The 16,919-nt window shown below is 36.8% G+C and overlaps 4 protein-coding genes across 6 annotated transcripts in view; 3 read left to right on the top strand and 1 right to left on the bottom strand.

Annotated features, from left to right (window-relative positions):
* LOC107681222 (collagen alpha-1(XI) chain-like) overlaps positions 1-3,571 on the top strand; it is a 13,227-nt gene extending 9,656 nt beyond the window's left edge. The window contains exons 33-39 of the mRNA XM_016477435.1: positions 592-645; positions 735-797; positions 935-1,100; positions 1,218-1,324; positions 2,140-2,217; positions 2,299-2,481; positions 2,567-3,571. Coding sequence (XP_016332921.1) covers positions 592-645; positions 735-797; positions 935-1,100; positions 1,218-1,324; positions 2,140-2,217; positions 2,299-2,481; positions 2,567-2,722 — 807 coding nt within the window. The 3' untranslated portion in view covers positions 2,723-3,571. The remainder of the gene's footprint in view (positions 1-591; positions 646-734; positions 798-934; positions 1,101-1,217; positions 1,325-2,139; positions 2,218-2,298; positions 2,482-2,566) is intronic.
* A 1,040-nt stretch (positions 3,572-4,611) lies between these two features.
* Positions 4,612-12,372, top strand: LOC107681241 (endoplasmic reticulum mannosyl-oligosaccharide 1,2-alpha-mannosidase-like). Of its 3 annotated transcripts, none has more exons than XM_016477478.1 (14): positions 4,612-4,920; positions 6,225-6,371; positions 6,519-6,627; positions 7,024-7,121; positions 7,264-7,412; positions 7,548-7,639; positions 7,817-7,996; positions 8,452-8,600; positions 8,695-8,883; positions 8,989-9,179; positions 9,427-9,547; positions 9,642-9,836; positions 9,929-10,060; positions 11,423-12,372. In XM_016477478.1, exons 2-14 carry the CDS (start codon positions 6,273-6,275, stop codon positions 11,627-11,629), a joined length of 1,911 nt encoding a protein of 636 aa, XP_016332964.1. In that variant the 5' UTR covers positions 4,612-4,920; positions 6,225-6,272; the 3' UTR covers positions 11,630-12,372. The 3 variants fall into 3 exon arrangements, with proteins under 3 accessions (XP_016332964.1, XP_016332962.1, XP_016332963.1); XM_016477476.1 differs by having other exon boundaries at positions 6,046-6,371; XM_016477477.1 differs by lacking the exon at positions 4,612-4,920 and having other exon boundaries at positions 5,858-6,371.
* A 1,221-nt stretch (positions 12,373-13,593) lies between these two features.
* dpp7 (dipeptidyl-peptidase 7) overlaps positions 13,594-16,919 on the bottom strand; it is a 5,470-nt gene continuing 2,144 nt past the window's right edge. Inside the window, exons 5-13 of the mRNA XM_016477482.1 lie at positions 16,609-16,744; positions 16,400-16,481; positions 16,138-16,304; positions 15,795-15,855; positions 15,567-15,685; positions 14,700-14,856; positions 14,461-14,525; positions 14,236-14,306; positions 13,594-14,119 (exon numbers count right to left, since the gene is read on the bottom strand). Of these exons, the coding sequence (XP_016332968.1) occupies positions 14,017-14,119; positions 14,236-14,306; positions 14,461-14,525; positions 14,700-14,856; positions 15,567-15,685; positions 15,795-15,855; positions 16,138-16,304; positions 16,400-16,481; positions 16,609-16,744 (961 nt within the window). The 3' untranslated portion in view covers positions 13,594-14,016. The remainder of the gene's footprint in view (positions 14,120-14,235; positions 14,307-14,460; positions 14,526-14,699; positions 14,857-15,566; positions 15,686-15,794; positions 15,856-16,137; positions 16,305-16,399; positions 16,482-16,608; positions 16,745-16,919) is intronic.
* LOC107681242 (NADPH oxidase activator 1-like) overlaps positions 14,462-16,919 on the top strand; it is a 16,720-nt gene continuing 14,262 nt past the window's right edge. The window contains exon 1 of the mRNA XM_016477479.1: positions 14,462-14,635. Coding sequence (XP_016332965.1) covers positions 14,501-14,635 — 135 coding nt within the window. The 5' untranslated portion in view covers positions 14,462-14,500. The remainder of the gene's footprint in view (positions 14,636-16,919) is intronic.

Below are 16,919 nucleotides of genomic sequence, written 5' to 3'. Positions count from 1 at the left end.
ATTTTTCAACAGCCATTACTCTCATCTTATGAGTCACATGATCTTCAGAAGTTATTCCAACGTGCTGATTTGGTGCTCATGAAACGTTTCTTCTTAATGTTATCAATGTTGAAAGCAGTTGTGCTGCTTGATATTTTTATGAAAACTGTGATGCTTTTTTTTGAGGATTCTTTGATTAATAAAACCTTCAAATGAACAGCTTTTAATTGAAATTGAAAGTTTGTGTAACAATATAAATATCAAAAATCGAAATCAATTAAACGCGTCCTTGCTGAAAGTATGCATTAATTTTCAAAACAAAAAAAAGACAGCCGTGTATATTTAGGATAAAGTAAATATTTGAAGATTGAATTATATAAAATGAATTATGAATTATTAAATGATCAGATCCAAGAAAAAAAACATTAGACACTTTTATACACGAATGATACTCAAGTTAGCTATTTACTATGTCCATTTCTTCACTCCACAGGGCCTGTTTGGAGAAAAGGTTTGGAACAAACATTTAAATAGGGTTAAACACACATTGTTCTCTTATCTAGTTTACTTTTGCAGTTAACATTTGTTAATAATGAAATGTGATTTATTCAGGGTTTAAAAGGATATCCAGGACTTACTGGTCCAAAAGGAAAGAGAGGACCTCCTGTGAGTTTGACACTAAGTGATATATATATAAAACATGAGTCATGACATTAATGTATGAGCTGTAGTAACTGTAACTGTGTTTATTTTAGGGTCCACCAGGTCTTCCAGGTCCACCGGGCTTATCTCTGAACCTAACACTGACTCAGCTAAAAGTAAGCAGCTGATAAGTGATTTTAGGATTTCAAATGTTTTTGCTCAGAATCCATTCATTGTATAACATAACATATTTAATCAGGTGTTAACTTAATTGCTGTGTGACAATGCTTTTTGTATTTTCCACACAAATTAGGACCTCATGTACCTCTCCGACAAGTCCAACTATCCACTTCTTAAGACCCTGCTAGACTCCCTTCAGCAAGACCTGCGATTCTTCATAGATCCTCCAGATGGCACTAAGGAGCATCCAGCCAGCACCTGCTTAGAGTTGATGCTCAGTCATCCTAACTTAAGCAGTGGTCAGAGTCATTCTCATGAATGTTATTGTTCATTTGTGGACCTAAATGTATTATTCTGGTCTGTGTGAATAATTATACTTACAGTTATTGATTTTTATTTAACTGTTGTTGTCTCAGGAATGTATTATATCGACCCAAATCAGGGCAGTCCTGCTGATGCTTTGCTGGTATATTGTAACTTCAGTGCAGGTGGACAAACATGTTTGCCACCCCTGCAGCCACAGGTAAGTACATTTTTCCTCGGCATCTGATGGGGTCATCATATGTGGAGAAAAAACATTGATGTGATAAAATAGCTTAAATACACATTGAAACGTTCAGTACTCAAATCTCACTACTGTTTAAAAGTTTGGAGTAGGTGAGATTGTTTTTAATGTTTTTGAAAGAAATCTCTTATGCTCAGCAAGGCTGCATTTTCTTCATCAAAGATGTAGTAAAAACGGTAATATTGTGAAATATTACAATTTTAAATAAGTGTTGTCTATATTACTATATATAAAGATATCATTTATTTTTGCGATGGCAAAGCTGAATTTTAATCTTCAGTGTCACATGCAGTTCGGTGCTCAAGAAACATATCTTATGATTATCAGTGTTAAAAACAGTTTTGCTGCTTAATATTTTTGTGGAAACTGATTCCTTTTTTTTCAGGATCTATTGATGAATATAAAGTTCTAAAGAACAGCGTTTATTTAAAATAGAAGACCTGTACTGTCTTTACTGTCACTTTTGATCAATTTAATGCATCCTTGTTGATTTAAAAGTATTAATTTCTTTAAAAAATAAAATTAAATCTTACTGACTCCACATTTTAAGCTTTGTGTTTAGCGAATATTAATCTGATAATGAGACGCCGTTTATTTAAAATAGAAGACCTGTACTGTCTTTACTGTCACTTTTGATCAATTTAATGCATCCTTGTTGATTTAAAAGTATTAATTTCTTTAAAAAATAAAATAAAATCTTACTGAATCTTAAACATTTTAAGCTTTGTGTTTAGTGAATATTAATCTGATAATGAGACGCCTCTCTGCTTCAGATCCCCATGAAATCTTGGCTCAAAGATACCATGCCAGACTCATTTACATGGTTGAGCGCTATAGATGGTGGCTTTCAGGTATGTAATGTTGTTGCTCAGAACTCATTAAATCCTGCCATCATGTATTTCCCACTTGAGAAAATCATTGTGTCTTTATAGTTCGATTACATGGAAACTGGTGTGGTACAAATGAGATTCCTACGACTCAACAGCAAGTTTGTGAAGCAGAACATCACATTTTCATGCCAGCCAAACAGCCACCAGGGCTCCAATGAAAGAGACATTAAGTTCCTTGCAGATTCAAGAAGACAGAGCTTCTTAGGAACATTACTGGATTGTGAAGTAAGATAACCGTATCTAAATGATAATGGATTATTGCATTGTTGTTCGTTTAATTTTATTATGTCCCCTTTCTGTCTGTGTTTAGCCTGTAGGGTCACCAGATACAGGCCCTCGGGAGTCTGTGTTCCAGTTTGAGACTGAAGACCTGGAGCTTTTACCAGTCAGAGATCTGGCTTTATTTGGCCATAGTGACACAACAGAACAGTTTGAGTTTACTGTAGGACAAGTCTGCTTCAGCTAAAACACACACATTTGAGAACTTGCTGAACTGTTGTGCAGAGCCCTTACTGAGTAGCTCTCTGCTGAGACAAGAATGATAAGCAAAAATCAGGACTTCCTTTACTCTACTGTTCTCCCTCTGCTGTGGGAATGGAGGTTCCTAATGAAGTTTTCACCTTCAGTTTACAGTGTACCTTCCGTACAATAAACTGATTTATTGTCTAGTGGCAACTGCAATCCGCTGCGCAGCTGCTCATGAGGAGATGTAATATATTGTTGTATATTGTTTACAATGCTTGTATTCTGTTAAGTAACTGATTATGTAATGTCAGGATGTTACTCGTCATATTTTAAGAGCAGTTCACTTCCACAAACCATAATTTCCTAAAAAAAAAAAAAAAAAACTTTAATTCAGGTTTTGTTGCACCTTATGACAAAGATCACTGTGATATACACTACATGGCCAAAAGTGTCTGAACATTTTAACACCACATGTGCTTGATGAACGTTTCATTTTAAAACCTTTGGCATTAATAGGTAGTTTATCCACTCTATACTGCTGTAACAGCTTCTGTTCTTCTTGGAAGGCTTTTAAACATATGCAGAGATTTGCTGTCACGTTTGGCCATGTGGTGTATGTGGCACTCAAATCTGATACCATTTAAACAATGTGCCTCAAACATACAATATATGAGGCACTGCTTGTGAAGACTAATAACATGAATTAATTAGTACAAAGAATATTTTGGTCAGACAGTTGCTGTTGGACCATTGTTTATGGTGGATCCAATGGAATTTACTATACAGTAATTAACACATTATGATGACCATTTCTGAATAATACATTGTTGTTCTTGTGTGCAAATTGCAAAAAGAGTCCCATTAAAAAGAATGACAATTTAGCTCATTGTAAAAGTAGCTCATTGCAATCTGTTTTAATAACAAACTGATTTTATTCAAAAGAGTGTGTTTTTATTGTTGGGTATATTATGGTTGCCTTAGTAAAAACCAAAGGAAACCAGAATAAGTCAAGGGTTTGTGTTCTTTCAGGTTACAGTATGAATTTAAAATGCCTTCAGCATGAATTATAATAACAGCAAGGAATTTTTTTGAGTTTTTTTAAGTTGGGAAGTGCAGGTTAATATCTGCAGGAATCAGGACACTTAATGGTAAAACCCAAGTATTATAAATGTTACTTTGCCAAGGAAAAACCCAGATAAAAACATAAAACCCCATATAAATATCTAAATGGCGAAATATAAAAATATGAGATAATTATATACATTACCGTTCAAAACTTAATCTGTAAGATTTTTGGCTTTGAAAGAAGTCTCTTATTGGTACTCATCAAGGCAGCATTTATTTGATTAAAAATATATGAAATTTTATTACAATAAAAAATGTAATGTAATTTTTTACTGTAATGGCAAAGCTGAATTTTAAGTCTTCGGCATCACATAATCCTTCAGAAATAATTTGAATATGCTTTTTGGTGCTCAAGAAACATTTCTTATCACTGTTGACATTGTGCTGCTCAATATTTTTGTGGAAATAACCGTGAACATTTTTTCTGGATTATTGCAATAAACAATGTAACTATAGCAAACTCACTTTTGATCAACTGATCAATTTAATCCATCTTTGCAGTATAAAAGTATTAATTTATTATTGGTTTTTTTTTACAAAAGAAATCTAATATTTAAAATGGCTAAGCGCGTTTTTGTCAACCACGGTCTTTTATTATACTCCGATTACAATTTCAGTGCAGAACTGTGTAGTATAAACCTGTAGGCTTGTGTGGTGAATAACAGATGGACCAAACAATGAGTTTTTAGGTTTCTCTTTCTGATTGGTCCCAGTTTGTGGCGTACCTGGCGCCCTCTGGGGGATTATTTGGAAAAGCAACAAGTTGCTGCTAGTGTACTGTACAACAACAGCTGACTTGTCTTCGTCTCCAGGAAATCACTTGAAACCTGTTCCGAAAAAAAATGGCTGCAATATGCTACATTTAAACCTTTAGGGTTTTCAGACGGGTCGCTTGGAAAGTCGCATGGTGTTCGCCACAGCTGAAGAGTCGAATGGGATTTTTGTGAGTGTGAGTGATCGCTGGTGAGCTCTAGGCCCTTCAGTGATGCCTCGGACCGTCGTGAGATCCTGAGCCGATTAGAGCTCCGCTTCACACAGCTGGACGCTGGACGTAACGTTACTCCAGGAAGAGAGGTGAATGAATTATTGATGTCCGCTTAATCCTGCGTGAACTTAAACGTCAGAGAAAAGTAACCCAGTGTGAGTTTTATTATATACTAAATGGAGAAACTGGTCGGTTTTTGTACTAAATAAAATGTAAATAGTTTTTAAGGGTTCTTTAATAATGTAAATAAATCAGTTGCAGTCAATTTTTTAGTCAGTGAGAAAGCGTTGTCTGACAGTTGACACTTGGTCGATCGGGTTGGCAACCGAGAACTGAATAGAAACAATTCTTCGTTTATTTAATTTTACAATATACCAAATTATTTTCTTCATATTCGTTTTCTCTGCCGCTGTGGAGGGGACACCATACTAAAATACTCAGACTTTGTTTTCTGAGCTAATTATTCGCGTGCTGAACTGGGAACGCATGACTCTTATGAATCGGTTCTTTTGAATGAATCAACAGTCGAAGTGGTTGTGGAATAAATAATGAATCAGTCAACGATTTAAATGTTATTCTTGTTTGTTTAGAATTTTTTTTATCATGATATATAGTTAGATAATTGGATTGGTTGGACGATAACTTATCTCTTTTGATGTCAGTTATTAATAGGGTCTCGTACGGTGGCCGAGAGAGCTCAACGCGCTGCAACTTAAGAAAACACATGCAAATTGAAAAAACACCAGCAAATTAAGAAAACATCTTCATCAGTTTGACAACACACGCGCTGCAAATCCTCACAACACATGCAAATGAAGAAACGCGCTGCAAATCCTCACAACACATGCAAATGAAGAAACGCGCTGCAAATCCTCACAACACATGCAAATGAAGAAACGCGCTGCAAATCCTCACAACACATGCAAATGAAGAAACGCGCTGCAAATTTGTCAAACTGATGAAGATGTTTTCTTAATTTGCTGGTGTTTTTTCAATTTGCATGTGTTTTCTTAAGTTGCAGCGCGTTGAGCTCTCTCGGCCACCGTAGTCTCGTCAGTTGACGAGCTGCAGGTTTAGACTTAATCTGTGAAATAAACTTTTAAAATGTATTTTTATGTTAGTCAAAATACATCATCATTTCTTTATGCCGTCGACGTCTGTAAACTGCAAATTGAAAACATAAAAAAAACGTTTCTGTGTGTCTGTGTTGTCAGTACTGTATGTGCCAGCCAGCTGCCCACGCAGCTACTGTCAGGACTGACGGTGTCTTAACGCCTAGTGAACTGCCTAACTAGACAGCACTTTTCAACGTCATGGTCAACCCAGAAATGTTGTACAGGTAGGCAGCTCTGTAGGTTTTTAGGCAAAGTTTGTTCTCTCTCTGTGTACACAGAAACCTGGCCACTGAGTTTATAAACAGTCTGGAGAGAGACAGTGAATCATGCTGCCTCCATCAAGAAGGGATTTTGTATCTCTGACTCTCAGCGAAAGTGGCAGCTACACCAACAGCAAGCAGTGGCGCCGGCAGTCCTGCTGGAGGGTGAGTTAATATTCAACAATCATTCATTTGTTAACATTGTGGTTTTATCCAGTAGTTTCGAGGCCCATCTGTAGGGTAATCTGATTGTTTTGCCCAATAATTGATTACAAAAATGTGATAATACAATCATCTTGACTTTGTCTCCAGAAATGGAAACAGCTGTCCAGATTGCAGCGCAGCTTGATCCTGTTTACACTCATGCTGTTGTTGGTTTGTGGAATTGCCACATCTCCCACTCTCATAGGGCACTGGAGAGGTGAGATGCTACAAAAAAACAATTGAAAATGAGCTTCCAAATTGTCTTGTTGAAAAATAAAAAATGAGAGTAATGCATAAAAAAATTATAATATGGCCCCTTTAAAGTTGGGATGTAACGGAAGTAGAATAGAGCTTTTCTGATGCACATCCAATTGAAACAGTTGTTGGTTAGAATGAAGCAGATCTGAATGTGAGCTTTCAGGTATTTGAAATAAAGGCAGAGAGAAGTATGTTGTTTCACCCAAAAATACAGTTATAAAAATACATTTTGATAAAAAATTACAACGTCAAAAAAAAATGTTTTTTCGCATTCGCAGTCAGATCAGTAACGTGTTTACAAAACAGACTCATACCTTCAGACTCATTATACCTTCTCTGTGTTTATGTTTCTCAGATAGTGTGGTAGGGGAGAACGGGTACGATGGAAAACAGCCATTTGTTGTCAACCTGAAAAATGAGTACAAGTCCATTCTTCCTGAGCCGCCCTCTGAGGTTAGCCTGACCTATTTGTTTCTTGCTTTCTTTTTGGATGGCCTCTTTTTATGAGTAACCTGATAACTCAAGGTTACAGGCTGTGCTTTTTGCTGCTATTTGAGGTTCGTGGCAGTAATGTATGTTTTCTTCTGAAAAACAGAAAAAGGACTACCGTAGACGTGGACCTCCTGTCTTGCAGAACCGTTTGCCAACCAAAACAAATGTTTCGGGTCTGTTGGGAGTAGAAAATCAGGGACTGGACCTAAAGAATGAAAATAAAGGATCTGAAGGAGGAAAGCCAATCATTAGGTTTGATGTTTAATGTTGATGTCAAATACAAAAGCATGTGCATTTTGTGTGATGATGAGCTTGGCTAGTATAGAGGACTTCATAATCTTATGGTTTGTTTATTATTATTATTATTTATTTCTCACATGTGTGTAGTTGGCGTGGAGCTGTGATAGAAGAAGAACAGGCATCTGATACTGACACCAAAGACACAGACATCCAAGACGACCCAGCTTCATTAGCACATGGTTTGTTATTTTGTCAGCTACACTCCTTTGATATTGAACAGGAAAAGAGCCAGTTGCTCAATCTATTAATACTTTCTAAATATAAACCCATTTTATGCAGCTGATCTGCCAAATTCATTTGTTTCTTTTTATGGATTGCACTTAAGCAGATGTTTCCTGTGTTTCTGTTTCTTTCAGCTGAGAGCAGGCTGGAGGCTGTGAGAGAAGCTTTTAGACATGCCTGGAAGGGTTACAAGAACTTTGCTTGGGGTCACGATGAGCTAAAACCAATCTCTAATTCATATGGAGAGTGGTTTGGACTTGGGCTGACCCTAATTGATGCTCTGGACACCATGTGGATCTTGGGTCTCAACGAGGGTAATTTAGTTTGCTAGAGAACATGCATTACAGAGTCCAACACAGACCAAGATTTTTTTTCTTTTCTTGTGGGAAAAGAATCCAGTCCAAGTCACAAGAAATTATATAACTTTTCATTGTACTCTTCCAAATTTATTACATTTTTTAGAAAAAGTGTAATATATATAGTTGATATATTTGTCCATTGGTGGACAAAACAGATCAGCCCTAAACTCACAGCCTTGGTTGAACCCACCATGTCAGGCTGGTTGAGATGTTCAAAGAAACGAAGCAATTCTAGAAGCACAGAACCACCATTTTACACTTTTCTGGGAAGATGACTTAATAATAGTGATACGTCTTCATGTTAAGAAAAAAATGTTGTAACAGAAAAATTATCTGCCATTTTTGTTGTTTACTGAGCTGTTTATGGTGTGTAATCTGGTTTACTTGATTTACATAAATCTTGCTAATAGAGTTTGCAGAGGCCAGGGAGTGGGTGGCCAGAGAGCTCTCCTTCAATAAGAACGTGGATGTTAATCTGTTCGAGAGCACCATTCGTATACTGGGTGGCCTTCTGAGTACTTACCATCTGACCGGAGACTCCATGTTCCTGGAGAAAGCTGTGAGTAAGAAGGACATGCTGATGAAAGGGCTGGAGGCTTCAAAGTTTTTCTTTATCGTTACTATGTTCTGGTGATCACATGACTGATTTTCAGAAAGATATTGGCTCCAGACTGATGCCTGCCTTCAACACTGCCTCAAAAATCCCCTATTCGGATGTGAATATTGGGAAGGGGACGGCTCATCCTCCGCAGTGGACTTCAGACAGTACCGTAGCTGAGGTCACTAGCATTCAGCTAGAATTCAGAGAGCTCAGTCGACTTACCGGAGACCCCAAATACAAGGTCAAGACAACGGACAGTCTTTCTCAGTTAAGACCCGAACACTCATTTAAGCAATTCTGTTCTCATAGGAACAGGTGGTTACTTTTCTTCCGTTTCTTTCTGTAGCTGGCTGTAATGGAGGTGATGAAGCAGGTGCACAAATTGGATGGAAAGCAAGATGGGTTAGTGCCGATGTTTATCAATACCCACAACGGGCTGTTCACCCATCAGGGCATTTACACACTGGGTGCCAGGGCTGACAGCTACTACGAGTACCTGCTGAAGCAGTGGATACAAGGAGGCAAGACCGAGAACGTGTGAGTAGAGTCTCTATATGTTTGACCTTCAAACAGTTAATACCAAAATTTTAGCTGTAGTATGATGACATCCTTTAGTGCTAATCACAATCAGCTTGTAACACCCCAAAGAGAAAGGAAAACTTGAAATCGCATCATATGACCGCTTTAAATAAAAAATGGGTGACTGTTAATATTCAACTAAATATATGTATATACAGGTTCAGGTTCAAAGATTTATGTGCTCCCATTTTTTTTTTTTTTTCAGATTGCTGGATGACTACCTGCTGGCTGTGGAAGGCGTGAAGAAGAACCTCCTGAAGAAGTCTACTCCTTCCGATCTTACATTTGTAGGAGAGCTGTCCCATGGCCACTTCAGTCCCAAAATGGTATGCTTGTTCTCAAAGAAAAACAAGCCCTCAGGCCCAGCAGAATCAAATAGCTCATGTAGCCCCTTTTTTCCACCTTTCTTGTTTCTTTCAGGACCACTTGGTTTGTTTCCTGCCTGGCACACTTGCGCTGGGGGCACATTACGGCCTTCCTGCGGATCACATGGAGCTGGCAAAACAGCTGATGGAGACTTGCTACCAGATGTACGCCCAGATGGAGACAGGTCTGAGCCCGGAGATAGCTCATTTCAACATGCATGAGGGCAGCACACAGGATGTAGATGTAAAGGTGAGCTCAGGAAGAACTTTCAGTTGGCAGCTGTGAAATAGGCGTTTGTTTGTGAAATGAAATCGCCTTTGTGATCTCATAATGTCCTACAGATTGCAGACCGACACAACCTTCTGCGGCCAGAGACTGTAGAAAGCCTCTTCTACATGTACAGATTCACTGAGGATAAGAAGTACCAGCAGTGGGGCTGGGAGATCCTACAGAACTTCAATAAGTACACAAGGGTATGTGAGAGAGTGATGAAACTCTTCCACTGTCACCTTGAAATGTTTTAGAACATGCAAAACTGTGGAAGGTACATGTTGTGCACTGTGTCCAAATTTACATGTTTTCCATTCTAAATGGTATGTGAGATTCAAATGAGTGCATTGCCAATCATAGTGTCTTGAAAATAGTTTTCAGATGGTGTACTGTTTCTGGTGTATTTTTGAAGTTTGTGCTTTTGCATGATTTTCAGATAATGTTGTCCACAGTCCCATTGCTCAACAGTTTAATTATTTATACTACTGTTCAAAAGTTTTGAGATCAGTAAGTTTTTAAAAATTAATTTAAAATTTGAATTGAATTACATTTGATTTAATTAATACTTTTATTGAGCAAAAATGCATGAAATTAATCAAAAGTAACAGTAAATACATTTCTAATGTTACAAAAGGTATTTCAAATACATACTGTTCTTTTGAACTTTTTTTATTGATAATCTTGAAACAAATGTATCGTGGTTTTCAAAAAAATATTAAACAGCTCAGTTGTTTTTAACATTGAAACTAAGTAATATTTCTTAAGCACAAATCGGCATAATAGAATGATTTCTGAAGGATCATGTGACACTGAAGACTAGAGTAATGTCTGCTGAAAATTCAGTGTTGCATCACAGGAATAAGTTACATTATAAAACAAAATAAAAAAAAAAACTGCTATTTTAAATGTTAAGAAAATGCCAAAATATTACTGTTTTTACTGTACTTTTGATCAAATAAATGTAGCCTTGGTGAGCATAAGAAACCTCTGTCAAAAACATTTGAAAAACCTTACCAATTTTTCTTTTTTTCAGGCATGAAACTTTCTTTTAAATTAATAAAATATTAAAAGGACATGGAAAAGTTTAATTCAGCAAATTTTTGTCTAGTTGTGCTCAGTTGTAAAGTGTTTCTTTCACTAAAACTCTTTGTGAATGTGATCTCTAAAGTTAAAGTTAAAAGTAAAGTGAAGTAAAAATCCTTATCCATTCATCATTGGTCAGAAAATGTGGAATTGAATGCAGGCATATTGTAAGAAAAATGTGAGCCTCAAGACTGTGTGATTGTTTTTCATTCTGACCCAAAGCCAAACTTTGGTGCTTTGTCAGAACGAGACTCATGATATCATTGACTCACATCTGATTTTCATGTGTCAGATACGTTGCTACATAACTTCTCATATTTCTTGGTTTATTCAAACATTGCCTCGCTCCATTTCCAAATGTACTTGCACTTTCTCTCTCTGCTGTTCTGAACTTCACATTTAGCCTTCAGTTCATATCAACAGTTTACAAGAATGTTACCAAACAACCTTCAGTACAGACTCATGTGTTCAACTCCCCACAGGTTCCCACCGGAGGTTATACGTCCATAAACAATGTCCGTGACCCAGCCAATCCCAACCCTCGAGACAAGATGGAGAGCTTCTTCCTGGGTGAGACACTCAAATACTTCTACCTGCTGTTTTCTAATGACCCCAACCTTATCAGCTTAGACAAGTACATCTTCAACACTGAGGCCCATCCTCTGCCCATATGGCCACAAGCAGAGTGAAGGACCCACAAGCACACGTGCATAACCAAACACACCTCTCTCAGGGCCATGAACACATTTGATATCCAAACTGCCATCTTTTTCTATACTAGGAACTCTTTGTAATTGAAAGTCACTAACTGGTAAAACAACATTAAAACAGCCATGACAGAAACTGTTTGTAGATGTGTAGTTTCTGATTGTACTAGTAATCTGTATGTTTCTATTAATAGAGTTTCTTCATTTTTTACTCTATTTATGCTATTGTTATGCTGTCGATCAGCTAGGCTGCTGAATTAGCCCATTGAATCAGTATGCGCAGTCTCTCAGCCCAAGCACACGGACAAAAATGTTCATACTGTGAAACCTTATGGGGACTGCAAGCACTTTAATGGTGTGTTTTGGGGTTTTAGTGTGTGTGTTTTCTTATAATGAAAGAATTACTGTTGTTTCTGTTGTGGGGATTTAAGGAGTCTTTCACCATCATCTGATGGTCTATTTAGCTTTGTAAAAAATAGTTTTCTTTACATTATAAGTTTTATTATGCGAACATTTGAAACATTCGGTATAGTTATCAGGCAGCATTGTATGATTTTACCTTATCTCGTGTTCAAGCACATGCAAGGGGAAATGTTTGTGTTTTTATTAATTATTTCAAATATTTCTTTTATTTTGAGTTTAAAACCCCAACCTTGCTGTGAGGGATTTGTAAAATGTCATTCCTGTGAATAGGAGAAATGTACTTTTTTTTTTTTTTTTGATCTTGGGTTTTTAATTTTTAAAAACCATTATTATTATTTAGTTGCTGATTTGTATTTTTCAATTTGGTCCCACTTGTTGTGATTGCAGTCAGAATTATGTATTTTAATAGAGCATTAATCAAGCACAATGTTTTTAAGGATCTATATTATGGCAGTATTCACTCTTTCAGGGGACCTACATCAGATGTGATTGTGTCAGTAGTAATTTTATGTGTGTATGAAGAACTTCATGGTATTGGTAATTCTTTTGTAAAATATGAAAAATTGGATTTTGTTTTTTTGGGGTGGTTTTCTTAAAAGAATCTTCAAATTTCCACATGTTTTCTTACAGGAAGAGAAGTTGAGTGTTTGCTATTCATTTTTCGCTACTTATTACAGATCAGTTTGTGGGCCTGAGCTTAAATAGAATAGAATGTAAAAAAAAAAATTAAAAAAAAAGTCAACTTTTTTGACCATTAGAGAATATTCCTGCCGTTTACACAGATTACAGATGTACTATGTGCTCACTCTTTCAGGGGACCTACATCAGATGTGATTGTGTCAGTAGTAATTTTATGTGTGTATGAAGAACTTCATGGTATTGGTAATTCTTTTGTAAAATATGAAAAATTGGATTTTGTTTTTTTGGGGTGGTTTTCTTAAAAGAATCTTCAAATTTCCACATGTTTTCTTACAGGAAGAGAAGTTGAGTGTTTGCTATTCATTTTTCGCTACTTATTACAGATCAGTTTGTGGGCCTGAGCTTAAATAGAATAGAATGTAAAAAAAAAAATAAAAAAAAAGTCAACTTTTTTGACCATTAGAGAATATTCCTGCCGTTTACAGATTACAGATGTACTATGTGCATTGTATTTGAAAAGCTTGGTTGAACATTACATCTCACTGTGCAGAATCTTACATTAATATCCCAGTCTTTTATGTAGTATGTAAATTAAAACCACTGCAGATGTTCATCAAGGGCTGAGCATTAACCGGTTTCTCGTTGTCGTGGTGTAGTGAGGTGTTCTGTTCCGCATGTGCCTTTACATACAGAGCAATGACAAATGTCTATTTTCAATCCAGAGAATCAAGTTATGAGAATTCAATCTGTTTTAAATATCTCAGTCCTGTTGTGAAGCTAGCTACAATTTGTTTTATGTGAATAAATACTTTTGTGATTATTTGTAATACAGTGTGGAAGTGTTAAATTAGCTTGCTATCTGTATTCTATTTCTGGGTATTTTATTTTCTCTCATTGTGTGAGAAACTGAAGACAGCTAAACTCAATTGAGCTTGTGTATCTCAGATTTAAAATGAAGGGCTTTTCATGCCTCGCTCTTAATTGTTTGTGCAAATGTCTCAGAATATTAGATGCCTCATGCATATTGACAAATCAACATCATTTTGAATCATTCATACACCAAAGACATGAACTTCAAAAAATATTGTAAAACAGGAGTGATTAAACAAGTAATATGTGGTACAGCTGTACATATTCCTTGTAATGAAACATAAGAGTGAGTTTGTACATTTTGATTTTTTTTTTCTTTTTATTGATATATTTCTTGAATGTACCTTTTTAATGTCCATTTCTGTGAGAAATAAATGGATTTAATCAATATTTTACAAGTTTACAATGTTAATAATAAATTGTACATAAAAATGAACTCATGATGACTCCTTCATTGCTGCCTTCACCCATTGAGCAATGATTTCAGACTCCTTCTTCCGAGCCACAATCACAGACTCAGGATCGTTAGGATTGGACTCCCTGAGGGGGGAAAAAAACAAAAAACAAATGGAAGAATGATCAGATGACAAAGCCAAATATGCATTTTATTGTCTTCATTTCTCTCAAAGTTATACACAAGTTCTGAAAATTTGCACCTTAAATCCAGATGATGAGCTCCCTCTGGTATGTTGATTGCAATCAGTGATGGACTGAGTGACTTCCTGATCTACAGGTGAAAATAATTCCATAGTTTCACAGAGAAGCACAACAAAACCGCAAAACCTCAACAGCAACCAATAACAAGGGAATTACTGAAGTGAATTATTCAGATCATCATTTTTAGTGAGGGAAAAAAAACTTTTAAAGTAAAACTGTCTTACCCCTCCATTAGCCCAAGGATCAAGATCACCATTGGAAAATATGATATTGCTTGCGGTGGAGAGATCTAGAAGACCAAATTCAAATGGATGCAACACTGAGCTCCCATTTCATTGCAAACATCCAATGAATATTAAAAGGACCAAAGACAAGCAGAACCTGATGTATAATCATGAGGTAAAACCTTTCCCTTTTTAAAAAAAAAAAGAAAGAAAGGCACTCTTTGGTAGTTACAGCTTACCGTCGCCCCAGTACTGAGTCTTCAGCCACCCTGGACGCGGCGCCACCCCCCATCTCTTTGAGCAATACTGTTCTCTCTGCTGCTCGGTGAATGTCATAGGCGGGAACATGTCTGTCACATTGTTACTCTCATAGCACATCTCGATCTCAGTGCAGGCCTAAAAAACAAATACATTTTTTATATACAAATACAAGTGAAAAAAGTCTGTTCATACTATAATGACCCTAATACATCGGATTAAACTTTAAAACAAATTTCTTTACCGAAGTAATTTAACATGAATTTCTAAATATCATAGTGTCAAGTATTTGGACTGAAGAACTTTGGAACCTGGCGACGATTTAGTATTTCTGGTTGTCAATGGTCTTTTTGGAATGGGTTTTTGGTTAATTGCCAGAGATAATGTGGTTAACTGAAGAGTATCATAGTAAAGCTTTTACATGTCTTGGAAAAGGTGGTTGCTAACAATTAGCTAAGAGGTTTTCAGGAACATTATACATCATCACATGCTCTTGCAATCTATTCCAATTGGAATCATATTGCGACCATGTTGTTTGTTTATAGCCTACGTTTAGATTTTTACTCATGATGATTGTATTTAGGCTTCAAAATTCATAAATGTTCAATTTAAAGTTTATCTTGATGAACAATTTGTGTAAGAATCAAACATTTGTTGGAGATTTTTTTTCTGCAATAATCCAAAAGCCAATGGAAAAATCATATTGGAACCAGGGCGACGCAAACTTCTGTGTTGGCCTACAAAATGACGTCATCTCTGCAGCAGTGTAGTCTCCAAATAAATCTGTTTTACTAAAGACTTGTGTTAAAATCTAATATTCGGGGTTTAGAGAGAAGTAATCAAGGTACCTGGTAATCCCATGCATAGCTGTCAAAGCCAAGGCCACAGCCGGTGGGGTCAGCACACTCCACATAGAGACTGTAGAGGTCATAACATGTGAGCTGGCCAGTGGAATTATACACCATGCCTGTGGGGCGGCACAAAATGAATGCAGAAGCCTTTTGAGCCTTGCCAGTACCAGAGGGATTTAAAAAAGAAACCGAAAATGAAATCTGTGCAAAGATGCTCTCATTTACCGACAGTATCTCGGAGTGCCGACATGAGATCAGTGCCATTCAGCATGGTTTCACACGCCACCTGTAAAAGTAAAAAGCACTGCGATTTATCTTTAAGACACACAATCACACCGGTTCAGTTCCAACTGCAGGAACTGCACTGCTAAGCCATTTTAAATGGAACCAGATGGGCTGGAATGGTTTCATTTGCTATATGCATCAGGAAAACATTTGATTAACACCATTAGGTTTTGCATTATGCACTGAAGTATTTCAGGGGCAAGCTTTTATTTTTTTTATGCTATCCCCTTTCCATTTGGTGATGGGGTTGGCTGAATATTCATGCTAGTGACAAGTCCAATACCTTCACAGGGAAGGCTGGCATGCTGCCCATGAAATGAGTGCTGTAGGGATAATCCAACATGGCCATCATGGTGAAGGCGTTACGTAAGAGTCCCATCAGCTGATGAATGTCCTTTGGGGTGGAGGGAGTTTTACACAGGGAGAAGGCAGACTGGATGCGTCTGTAGTCTATGAAGTATAAATGGGAAAACATGGAGAATGAAATCCATTTGCATGCACAGACTGAACACGGTTATCCATTCTGAGTGAATGGCAATGGATACCTTTCTGTTGTGCCAAAGTGTTGAGCTTCTGGAAAGCTCCTTGCACTGAATCTCTGCAGGCAGGCTTAAACTTCTCAAAATCCTGAATAAGCAAACAGAACACATCAATATTATGCTAATACAAAATCATAAGCACTTTTATGTACAAAAAGTATTACATTTTAAAGGCATGCTTTAAAACAAAAGAAAGGGATTAAATGTGAACATACAGCGGTAACATCCTGGAAAAACTGTCTAGAGTCTCCAAGACCTGCAGTGGACAGGATGGGAGCACTAGCGGCTAACGCCCCAGTCACAATATTAGGGTACCTTATTCTCATGTAAACGCTTAACATTCCTCCATAGCTGAAAAAACAGACATAACATACACAACCGGTTACAATAAGTTTAGAATAATGATTTTATATACAGTAGTCAACATTTGAAGTGGATCAAAACCTTTCATAGTTGTCCTAAGACAAGAACGCATTTTGGTTTTAGGAGTTATTTGATGAAAGGTTTTGATCCACTTCAAATGTTG

Source organism: Sinocyclocheilus anshuiensis, unplaced genomic scaffold, assembly GCF_001515605.1.
Source record: "Sinocyclocheilus anshuiensis isolate Anshui unplaced genomic scaffold, SAMN03320099.WGS_v1.1 scaffold1495, whole genome shotgun sequence".
NCBI lineage: Eukaryota > Metazoa > Chordata > Actinopteri > Cypriniformes > Cyprinidae > Sinocyclocheilus > Sinocyclocheilus anshuiensis.
The sequence above is the reverse complement of the archived record's forward strand: the minus strand, read 5'-3'. Positions and strand labels throughout refer to the sequence as shown.